The following is an 11849-nucleotide window of genomic DNA, read 5'->3' as shown; positions in this document are numbered from 1 at the left end:
GCCTGGAGAATTCCATGGACAGAGGAGCCCGGCAGGCTACAGTCCATAGGGTCACAAAGAGTCGGACACAACTGAAGTGACTTAGGACCACACATATTTATATATGTATTCAAAACCTCTTAATCATTCTGTAGCTGAAATAGGTACATCTCATTGAGGTGACGATTTTATGACCAGTTGGAAGTAACAAGATGTTCCAGTTCATGTTGCTTCAAGGTGAAATGAGGTTCACTGCCAGGAAAATGATTCTGTATTTTAGCTTTGATGATGAGCTGCAGCAGCAACGGTCCCATGACAAATGAGTGGCAAAAGGCAACATTTTGAGCTCATGCCACCCTCCGCCCCCTGTTCTTCCATCTTGGCAGTCTCCTAGGCATGAGGTGGTGCATGGTGGCAGGAGGTCAGCTGAAACCTCTGTCCTTGTTGTCACAGCACCTGGGTCTACCCAGGGAGAGAGAGGGATTAAACATAGGGACTTAACAGGAAGAGGGTGTTCTGACTGTGCCAAGGGGGATGGCTGGCCTAACCTGGGCCTGGTGGAAGAAAAGGTTACACTCTTCACACTTACATACGTCCATCATAAACAACTACTGGAAGGCTACTGAGTGCTAGGTCGTGGTGATGCAAAGACGACTAAGACCTGTGAGACTCACTCTCTCTAGAAGCTCAGGACATGGTGAGGAGAGACAGACTCTCGGATGATTATAATACAATATAACTGCCAGATACAATGAGAGCAAAAACGTAATGACATCATGGAAGGACAAGAAGGGCCCCTGCTGACTGCAGGCAGGGAAGAAGGCTCCCTAGAATGTGCTCATGTACCTCTCAGGTAAAAGAAGCCCAAAGGTGAGCAGTGAAGGGCTATTAAAGTGATTCCACAGAGTCTTTAAATAAGTGATTCCTACTATTTCAATGTTCCATTATCCCTACAGCATGACCCTCATCCTTGAGGTTTAATATGACTTCTCACATTCCAGCCATCACAACAATATCCAAGAAGCAAGACGGTTAAAGGACAAAGAACGGTGGGATACTTTATAAGGCAACTTCCAGGAGGCTGCCCACAAAGCTTCTATTTATACGTCTTTGGACATACAAAGAGACCTGCCTCTTGAGAAATCTATGCCGGTCAGGAAGCAACAGTTAGAACCGGACATGAAAAACAGACTGGTTCCAAGTAGGAAAAGGAGTACGTCAAGGTTGTATATTGTCACCCTGCTTATTTAATTTATATGCAGAGTACATCATGAGAAACACTGGGCTGGATGAAGCACAAGCTGGAATCAAGATTGCCGGGAGAAATATCAATAACCTCACATATGCAGATGACACCACCCTTACGGCAGAAAGTAAAGAGGAACTAAAGAGCCTCTTGATGAAAGTGAAGGAAGAGAGTGAAAAAGTTGGCTTAAAGTTCTCAACATTGAGTAAACTAAGATCATGGCATCCAGCCCCATCACTTCATGGCAGATAGATGGGGAAACAGTGGAAACAGTGGCAGACTTTATTTTGGGGGGTTCCAAAATCACTGCAGATGGTGACTGCAACCATGAAATTAAAAGATGCTTACTCCTTGGAAGGAAAGTTATCACCAACCTAGACAGCATATTAAAAAGCAGAGACAGTACTTTGCCAACAAAGGTCTATCTAGTCAAGGCTATAGTTTTCCCAGTGGTCATGTACGGATGTAAGAGTTGGACTATAAAGAAAGCTGAGCACAGAAGAATTGATGCTTTTGAACTGTGGTGTTGGAGAAGACTCTTGAGAGTCCCTTGGACTGCAAGGAGATCCAACCAGTCCTGAGTGTTCACTGGAAGGACTGACGTTGAAGCTGAAACTCCAATACTTTGTCTACCCGATGCAAAGAGCTGACTCATTTGAAAAGACCCTGATGCTGGGAAAGATTGAAGGCAGGAGGAGAAAGGGATGACAGAGGAGGAGATGGTTGGATGGCATCACCGACACAATGGACATGAAATTGGGTAAATTCCAGGAGTTGGTGAGGGACAGGGAGGCCTGACGTGCTGCAGTCCATGGGGCCGCGAAGAGTCGGACACAACTGAGCGACTGAACTGAATTGGACAAAGTTAAGATACATGGCCACGTCTAGCTGCAAAGGATAAGGAACTTCATCTTTTTAGCTGGGAGTCAGTGTGCCTCTCTAAAACTAAAGTTCTTAATTCTAAAGAATAAAAGGAAAATGGATTTGGGAAGGCAAATCCCTACCATGATGCGAAATAGCACCCTCAAAATTTAGGGTGATAAAAATTTAGGGTGATGACTTTCCAATGCCTGACCTTACCACCAACTTAATCCAAATCTCATGATATAGGTGAGAGTACTTCTGGGAAGATTTTCTATACACAGTGTATTACTTAAGAAAATTTTACTTGCAAGTATCAGAAAACCAAGTTCAAGTCAGTGTGAAAAAAATATGGTCCCCATATTCCAAAACCCTGAGATCTCGGCTCTGACCGTGGCTTGATCCAGAAGTTCAAAAAGTTTCCATCTCTTGGCTCCAGCTCTCCATGTTTAAACCATACCCATTTTGGTTCTGGTGGGTCTGGATTCTTAGAAGAACCAACTGACTTCAAGAGCTCTCATCTCATACCGGGCAAGGCCCAAGTCCACTGGCTAGGAGAAGGTCCGTGTTTGCTAGCCCCAGCAGAGACTCAGGTTCATGCTAACTGATGTGACGTCCTGCCCTTCCCTCGACCAGTGGCCGGATCGATAAAGCTGCAGTGATCACTTCGACCTGAGTTCTAACCGTCCACCCTTGGAGCCCTGGAGGCCCTTCTAGTCTATTTGAGGCTGAAAATGACGGGTGGATCCCCAAAGAAAAGTGGTGCTCTTATCTGAAGGAGAGGACTTAAGACATTGGAACTGCCAACCTTTTAATACTCCAGTGCTGCTGAAAACCCTGTTGGGGTGAATTGGAGAAAACAGAGAAATGTAATATTTCTTGCCCACATCCCTGTGAATCAGACTCATGGTAAGAGAATCTGCTTCTTAAACTGACAAATAACAAAAGAAATGCCAGCTATTAAGAAAATTTCTATAATGTTGATTCTGACATCCTAGACCCATTAATCTCCTTGGCTTTTAGTGACAGAAACCTATTAGAACACTAGGTAGCTGTCTGGAAGCAAAAACAAAGTTCTCAGGTTATGAACAACCTAATCTCTCTGGGTTTTTAGATGTGGGTCAGTCACAGGAGTATTGGGTGTAAAGCTGGTGTTTCTGCCTTTGGCCTTGCCCAGCGTCCAAGAGGAAATGGCGGAATAGAGGACGCAAAGAACTTCCTGCAGCCCTGAGAAGGGGGCTGATGTGGGGTTTTCTAAGTCCAGGTGCCACCTTGTGTTTGTAAGTACAACTGCAGCGCTATCCTCTCCGAGATCTGACAGGTAGACCAAATGATCAGGCTGGTGTCTTTCAAAGATAGTGTTACCCGAATGAGCTGATTTACAAAACAGAAAAGACTCACAGCAAACTTACAGTTACCAAAGGGTAACAAGGACCTACCGTGTAGCATAGAGAATTGTATTCAATATCATGCAATAAACTATAGTGGAAAAGAATCTGAAAAAATATATCTATATAACTGAATCACTTTTCTGTATACCTGAAACTAACACAACATTGTAAATTAACTATTGTTGTTGTTCATTCACTAAGTCATGTCTGATTCTTTGCAATCTAATAGACTGCAGCCCGCCAGGCTCCTCTGTCCATGGGGTTTTCCAGGCGAGAGTACTGGAGTGGGTTGCCATTTTCTACTCCAGGAGATCTTCCTGAACCAGGGATTGAGCCCACATGTCTTGCATTGGCAGGCAGATTCTTTACCACTGAGCAATACTTCAGTTTTAGAAATGGTTGAAACAAAACACAAGATGGCATTACATGCCTCGTGATTGTATATGGGCAACACCTAGACAAATGCAATGAGTCAAAAGGCGACGGTCACACGCCCAAAATAACAGCAAACAGGGACTCCAACAAAAACTTCTCCATGAATGTTCACAGAAGTACTATTCACAACAGCCCCAAAGTGGAAATAATCTGAATGTCTATTAACAGATGAATGAACAAACAAAATGTGGCCCATTCACATAATGAAATTATTTAACCATAAAACACTAATGAAGCACTGATACATGCTATTATATACATGAACCTCAAAAACATGATGCTATGGGAAAGAAGCTGGACATAAAAGGCCACATATTGTCTGATTCTATGTTTATGAAATGTTCAGAATAGGTAAATCCAAAGAGACAAAGCAGACTGGTCACTGCTAGGACTGAGCGACTTCACTTTCCCTTCTCCCTTTCATGCACTGGAGAAGGAAATGGCAACCCACTCCAGTGTTCTTGCCTGGAGAATCCCAGGGACAGAGGAGCCTGGTGGGCTGCCGTCTATGGGGTTGCGCAGAGTCAGACACAACTGAAGCGACTTAGCAGTAGCAGCAGCAGGAGCTAGGGAGAGAAGGAAAGTTGATGCGTAACAGGTAAGGGTTTCCCCTGGGGATGAAAATGTCTTTGAACTAGTTAGAGATGATACTTGCACAACATTGAGTACTAAATGCCACTGAACTGTTCACTTTTAAATGGTCAGTTTTATGTTACATGGATTTTAATCTTAATTAAAAAAAATAAATTGCCTTACCTCTGGGCCTCCATTCCCTCACAGTCCCTCCAGTCATGTCCCACTCATTCAGCTACTTCATGAAGAATAAAAAGTAACTGATTGTCATTGTTTTTATTAATTTTTTCTGAAAACGAAATGAACATGGTAAAAGGATTTTTTTTTCAGTGATATACACTCCTGGTTTCCAATCTTATGGCCCCAAGAAGAAATATTTACTGTACATCTACTAAGGGCCCCATACTACTGGTCTGGCAGCCACACTTGGAGAACCAAAGCCCAGACCTCTATCTGCTAAGTTTGTTCAAGATAATTTAGGCTTTCTATAACACACTCGTCAAACTCGTTAGAACCTCTGCCCACTGCCTGGTTCCCAACCACTCCTGCATTTTAGGGAGCTGTTATGATAGCACCCGTCTTTCAGGCACCAACATCTGTGTTAGTTATCTATGCTGCATAACAAATGGCCCCTAACTTTAGCACTTTAAAAACATGGATTATCTCAGTTTCTGTGGGTCAGGAATTTGGACATAGCTTAACTGGGTGCCTCTGGTACAGAGGGCTGCAATCAAGTTCTTGGCCAAGGATGCAATCATCTCAGGGTTCAACTATGTGAGGATCCATGCTAAGCTCACTTACGTGACCACTTGCCAGGCCTCCAGTTCTCACTGACAGCTGGTGAGACATGAGTTCCTTGACATGTGGGCCCCCCTAGGGGCAACAATAGTGGGCTGACTAGCATTCTCTCCCCTATTCCTGGTCACATGGAACCTCAGAATGTGGAAAGGTCTCTGCAGATGCAATTAGTTAGGATAAGATGAGGTCATACTAGGTTAGGGTGACCCCTAAATCCAATGACTGGTGTCTTTGGAAGAGGAAGGAACACAGAGGCACACGGAGAAGGTCATGTGAAGATCAAGGCAGAGATTAGAGGGATACACCTGTAGGCCAAAGGACTGCTGGGAGCCACCAGCAGCTGGCAGAGATAGAAATGACCCTTCCTAGAGTCTTCAGAGGGAGCAGGGCCCTTCTGACACCTGGATTTCAGACTTTGGGCCTGCAGGACTGTAGAGCATAAATTTCCATTGTTTTAAGTCACCTAGTTTATGGTAATTTGCTATGGCAGCCCTAGGAAACTAATAAAGCTGCTCACATTTGAGCTGGCTTTCCTCAGAGCAAATGGGGAAGAGAATGGGAAAGCAAGAGAGGGGTACCCAGGAGGGAAGCCACAGCCTTTTTGTAATCTAATCTCAGACATGAGAGCCCATCATTTGAAGTGAGTCTCTAGGTCAGCCCATGAGCACAGTGAGGGGATTACACAAGACCATGAATACCAAGAGGCACAGGCATCTCTGAGGGTTATCTTAGGCTGTCTACCACGTTCCTTGATTTCTTGAACAAATATTTATCAAACACCTACTGTGGGCTAGGTGTTGAGGATGGAACTAATAATGCAGATAAGATTCCTTCCCTTTTTGAGAATATTTAATATAATAGAGGAGAGGACCCTAAAGAAAAAAAAGTGGATATATAAATTAAAATTGTGATAAGTACAAGGAAGTGAATTATGAGGTAATATGAATAATTGATTTAGACTGAACCAAGTGTCAGGCCTTGGCTGAGATGGTTGGATGGCATCACCGACATAATGGACATGAATTTGAGCAAGCTCAGGGAGCTGGTGATGGACAGAAAAGCCTGGTGTGCGACCATGGGGTCACAAAGAGTCAGACACGACTGAGCGACTGAACTGAACTGAAGGGTCAGACCCGGGGCTTCCCAGGTGGCTCAGTGGTAAAGAATCTGCCAGCCAGTGTTGGAGATGTGGGTTCAGTCCCTGGGGTGGGAAGATCCCCTGGAGAAGGGAATGGCAACCCATTCCAGTAGTCTTGCCTGAGAAATCCCATGGACAGAGGAGCCTGGTGGCTACAGTCCAATTAGTCACAAAGAATTGGGCACAACTAAGCGACTGAGCACACAAACACCAGGTGTGGGGAGCCAGCTCCGCCCGTGGCAAAGGTCATGAGGAAGGAGGCTTGACATACGCAAAGGCGGGATCAAGCCTCAGGAGTCTCCCTGGAAATTCTCGAGCAATCTACCCCCAAAACCAGAGTCTGCCTACTTTCTGCTTTGTGCTGTCACCTACACCTCTGACTTTACAGGGGGCTGTCCCCCACTACCTCTCTGAAAAAGAGTTAGCTTACAGCTCCAGTTAATAATTCTTGGGTGTGACAGTGTTTCAACCTACAAACTCCTTTGGAAGTCCTCTAGCCTGCCTGAATAGGTTTTTTCCGGCAACATGTGATTGTTCAGAGCCTCCCAACTGTGAGAGGCAGGAGATGTTCTAAACTGTGTAAATACAGATTCTTTTGAGTAGTTAAAAGATTGATTAGAAATTGTATTGGTGAAGGGTTTTTCACTTGTTGGGCCAATGTTTGCTGCTAAGTCTCCATATCCCTTACCTACTGTGTCCTTGGCGGTGTATTGATTGATATAATGGGTGTATAGAAATGTAAGCAGTTGCCTCAATGTTTGTAATCTTGGACCCTTGAGTTAATTCTTTTCTTGATTGAGCCCACCTCACCTTTGCCCTATAGGAATGCAACTTTCTCCAATGCTTTTTGGAGGCTGGCGCCTGACTTTAGAATAATCACCTTTAGAGAAAAATAAGTTTCTTAAAATGTTAACAGGCTTCCTGGCCAGAAGATGATGTAAATCACCTAAACTTTTGCATATGATAAGTTTGAAAGCCTGACTTCGCTAAGGATCAGGAACTGCTGTCTTTGCATGCCTCTACCCCTTCCCCCATTATCCTCTATGCACAACTTAAGGTATAAAACTGCTTTGGAAAATAAAGTATCTCCTTTTGTTCACCGGAATTTGGTGTCCCCATGTCGTTCTTTCTTTCACCTTCTGGCTGAATTTTTCCTCTGAGGCAGGGAAGCTTGTCAAGCCTACTAATTTTGCCTGGGCTTCTAAGATCCGACCGGGGAGGCCTTAGTGTCTCCTCTCCTTCGGGAGAACGGGAGGACGCCTGCGGCCTTCGTAGGTGACATTAATTCCCTGCTTTGGAATTTTATTCAGTCTCTTTTCTTCACTGAATTTTCCTACTGAGCTATCCTTATTTCAACTGCTTTTCTCCACTAAATTTCCTCACTGAGCTATCCTCATTCTATTACTCTTTATATCCTTAATTAACATTTAATTAAGCAATTGTCTCCTGATCTTCGCCTATGCCGTCTCTCCTTCGAATACCCTGGATCAGCCGGGGCTGGTCCTCGGCAACCAGGGTTAGGCCCAGTCTTTCTGATGAATTAATATTTAGAATGTGGTTGAAGAACACGTAGGAATTGGCCTCTGTGTGCCAAGGAGAGAAAGTTTCTAGATAGAGGGACAACATCTGCAGATGACAGATGTTGAGTTTAGCTGCAAGACTCAGAATGCGTACGGCTCAGACCTCATCTCTGAATCTCTATGTAGCACAGTGCCTGGCACGGAGAGGGACCTGAGAAATTCTTACTGAAAGAACCAAAGAAACCAAGGCACCTTCTATTTCCTAACTGTCGTAGATAATGTTAATCCAAGTCATTTCAAAATTTTCTCCCACAGTTCACTGCAGAATCACTTTCTTATTTGTGTTACAACAGGCAAAGCTGCTATAACAAAAAGCTGTAAATACATGAAAGCTCAACACAAGAGATTTTTTTTTCCCTTCTTCTCTCATATAACAATCTTGAGAGGATGCTGAGATCAACAGGGCAGAGTTCTCTTCCATCCAGGTATCTTCCATCTTAAAGTCTTGCCTTCTCCAGAACCTGGTCATCATCTTCCAGCTGGCAGAGTAAGTGAGAGCATCTGTTGACAGATTTTCCAGGCCAGGCCTGGATATGTGCACATCGTCTTCTGCTCACTTTCCATTGGGGGAGAGCATAGACACATGGCCACACCGACTTTATGGGGGATGGAGAATGTCCTGTAGGTGTATGGCCAACAAAGAGGACACTATGTCTGCACCGCAAAATATATCCCATTATGTGTCCAATTCTCTGGTACATTCCTCAAGAACCTCAAATTAACCAGATAAAAAAGAACTCTAGATTTCTCACTCTCATCAAGTCTTTCATTCACTGAATGGCACCACCATCTATGCAAGTTGCATAAGGTGGTCTCTTAAAAGTTATTCTTTTTTTAAAGTATTTATTTTTATTGCTTTTATTTGGCTGCCCTGGGTCTTAGTTGCCACATGCGGGATCTAGTTCTCTGGCCAGGGACTGAACTCGGGCCTGAGGTATTCAGAGTTCAGAGTCTTAGCTACTGGACCACCAGGGAAGTCCTGAAAATTATTCTTGATTTGTTTCTTATTCTCATCTTCCTCATGGAGTTCTTCAGGAAGTTCTTTCAATTCCACCTCCAAAACATCATAAACCAATCTACTTTATCTTTATGGCCACTGTCTTAGTTCAAGCATCATAATAATCTGGGCTATTCCAACAGCCTCTTAATAACTGTTCACGTCTCCACTTTCACTTGTCCATATTTAATTCTCCATACAGCAGAGTCTTATCTTTAAAAACATAAATTTGATCAGACCCCTCTTTAGTTTAAAACCTTCCAGTGGCTTAGAATAAAATCCAAAGTTCTCATCATGACCCTAAAGGTGTATATCAGCAGTCCCCAACCTTTTTGGCACCAGAAACCACTTTCTAGGAAGACAATTTTTCTACGGACCAGGGTAGGGGAGAGGGGATGGTTTCGGGATGATTCAAGCGCATTACACTTACTGTGCACTTTGTTTCTATTATTATATCAGCTCCACCTCAGGTCAGGCATCAGATTCCAGAGGCTGGGGACCGCTGGCGTAGATGATACAACCCTCTTCACCTTTCCGACCTCATCCTTTACTGCTCTCTCCTACTCTCCCTGCTCCAGCTACAATGACCGAGCTGCTTCTTGACCACGTTTACCTAGCTTCTACTTTAACACTTTTACAACTGCTGTTTCATCTGCCCAGAAAGTGACCTGGATCTCCATAGACAGTTCCTTCTCATTTATCCGAGGTCTCAGCATCAGGGTTGCCACCTGGGAGACCTCTCCTGATCCTCTACTTTAAAAGTCCTGACACCCAGTTAATTCTCTTACCTCAGCATTGTTTACTTTCTTAGTATCCACAAACTGTGCTTTTCTTTCTTTAGTTTCTGCTGCTCTTTCTCAAAAAAAAAAAATCCATGAGCAGGTACTGTGTCTTTTTTCTACTTTTTCCCCAGGGTCGAGTAGGCCTGGCACACAGCGGTGCTCAGTAAATAAGTGAATGAATGAAGAACCACCAAGAGGTGATTAACCAAATACTCTTTCAAGGTTCTTTGATAGGCTGTTGGTATAGCCTGGCTTCTCCACCTTCCCGACCCCTAATCTCCACCACCCCTTGCCCAGGAGAGGTTTGGCAGAAGAGCAGCCGCATCTGGTGAGGCCCTCCTCTCTCCCACGGAGCTATGGGAGCCTGAATTTGCTGGCTACTCCACTTTCCGAAAGGGAAAGATACCCAGCTAAATGCCGACATGAGGAAGAGCGGAGCGAACGAGCCTTGGGGTCAGAGATCTGGGGGGCCCGTGCGGCAGAGCTGGTTCCAGAGCCCCCAGGCCAACCCCATGAGCTGTAGGCTGCTCCCCGCCGCCAGAGCCTAGGGGCTGCAGAGAGGGAGGGCCTGCACCCAGTTCAGCATTTGGTCCGCAGATGGGATGCTGATAGGCAAAGGCTTTAGTGTCCGGCTTTCATTGATTACTTGTTTTCTCGAGCCAGGCATTAAAAAAAAAAAAAAAAAAAGTCATCTGTGTTGGTTGAGTAACGAGCACAAACCTGCGTCCCAGTTCCGACTTGAGCACTTCTCAGCTATCCGCAGTTGTGCGCAAATGAGTTTCGCTCTCTGACAGCCTCAGTTACCTCACCTGTTAACAGGGAACAAGAACACACTTAGCTCAAAGGGCCAAATGCCTACTTTATAAAGATGAGACAAACTAAGGGAAGAAAAGAGCCTCACGTAAAGTAAACGCACCGTATATATATAACTATTATTGCTATTATTATATATAGAACTCTTGTTACCGCCTGACCCACCCGGAGCCTCAGTTTCCAAGCCTGCATCACTAGTCGTTTATCTCCGGATCTTTCCGTAGGGCAGTTCCCGCGCCAGAAGCCCTGTCCACTGCGCAGGGACAAACTAGTTTGTAGTGCCACCCGCAGGCACCAGAGTCAGCTGGTGAGGGCCCGTAGCCCCGCCCCGCCGGCCCCTGACCCCTTTACGTCATCAGCTCGGCGCCAGCGCTGCGGAGGGCCCCGGGGCCTGTCCTGGGTGTGGCGCCACCTTGGGGAGGCCTTGGCGGACGCCTGCAAGTCGACTGCTTGGTTCGCGGGCGGCTCGGAAACCCCAGCTGACCGCGGCGAGGGGCGCGTGGAGCCGTGGGGACACGAAGTCGGGCGACAGGAGGGGCGGCCCAGAGCTCAGGCGGGGCACAGCGCCGGCAGGCGGGCGGCCGGCCGGGCTGCCCGGCGCGGGTGTCCCGGCGATGTGTGGTGCTGAAGCGGCAGCGGGAGAAGCAGCGGCGGCGGCGGCGGGCTCGGCCTCGGCTTCGCGGCGGTGCCGGCGGCGAAGGCGGAGGCGCAGGCTCCTCCTCAGGACCTGGCGAACCCGGACCTAAGCGGCGGCCCCGCGAGGCCCCGACACAGCGCCCCTGATCGGGGCCTTCCCCGCCTCGCCCTGCCCCGGGAGCCTGCCTCCCCGGCCGGGGATGAGGCCGGGAGGCGGCCGCGCGGGGCCCAGCACAAAGAGTTGTTCCCGGGAGCCGCTGCTGCTGCCGCCGCCAGCCTAGAGCCGCCTGCCGAAGCCGAGCCGGCCCCGGGGCCCTCGTCCCCTCAGGTCCCTGGGGGCGGCTGCTGCCCGTCTCCCCGAGACCCAGGGCCCCGAGCGCTGAGCCCCTTGTTCCCCCGGCTGCGGTGGGATCGGGCAGCTGCGCAGCCTCCGCTGCTCCCGGCCTTGCGGGCCCCGCGGAGCATGTCGGAGAGCGATATGGAGAAAGCCATCAAGGTAAGTTGGGGGAGATGCCTCCCCGCTTTGTCTCTTTGGCATTCCTCTCGGCTTCAGCCTCAGAAAGCGGAGAGAACTTAGAGATTCCAGCAACTCCGGCTTTCAGTTCCGTGGGTTCCAACTC

General features: G+C 46.9%; 1 protein-coding gene and 1 long non-coding RNA gene across 7 annotated transcripts in view; one reads left to right on the top strand and one right to left on the bottom strand.

The window, feature by feature from the left end:
- LOC133228934 (uncharacterized) overlaps nucleotides 1–10933 on the bottom strand; it is a 97166-nt gene extending 86233 nt beyond the window's left edge. The window contains exons 1-2 of one of the 3 annotated variants that reach the window (XR_009730418.1): nucleotides 10697–10933; nucleotides 10501–10589 (exon numbers count right to left, since the gene is read on the bottom strand). This is a non-coding gene — a long non-coding RNA (uncharacterized LOC133228934). The remainder of the gene's footprint in view (nucleotides 1–10500; nucleotides 10590–10696) is intronic. The other 2 variants (XR_009730420.1, XR_009730419.1) reach the window with 2 other exon arrangements.
- A 282-nt stretch (nucleotides 10934–11215) lies between these two features.
- MAPKAPK5 (MAPK activated protein kinase 5) overlaps nucleotides 11216–11849 on the top strand; it is a 33421-nt gene continuing 32787 nt past the window's right edge. For 3 of the 4 annotated variants that reach the window (XM_061385018.1, XM_061385017.1, XM_061385015.1), the window contains exon 1: nucleotides 11328–11725. In XM_061385018.1, coding sequence (XP_061241002.1) covers nucleotides 11693–11725 — 33 coding nt within the window. In that variant the 5' untranslated portion in view covers nucleotides 11328–11692. Of the gene's footprint in view, nucleotides 11726–11849 lie in introns of all 4 variants that reach the window. The other variant, XM_061385016.1, reaches the window with a different exon arrangement.

Source organism: Bos javanicus, chromosome 17 (genome assembly GCF_032452875.1).
Source record: "Bos javanicus breed banteng chromosome 17, ARS-OSU_banteng_1.0, whole genome shotgun sequence".
NCBI lineage: Eukaryota > Metazoa > Chordata > Mammalia > Artiodactyla > Bovidae > Bos > Bos javanicus.
Note: the sequence above shows the minus strand (reverse complement) of the source record. Positions and strands in the feature narration are given on the sequence as shown.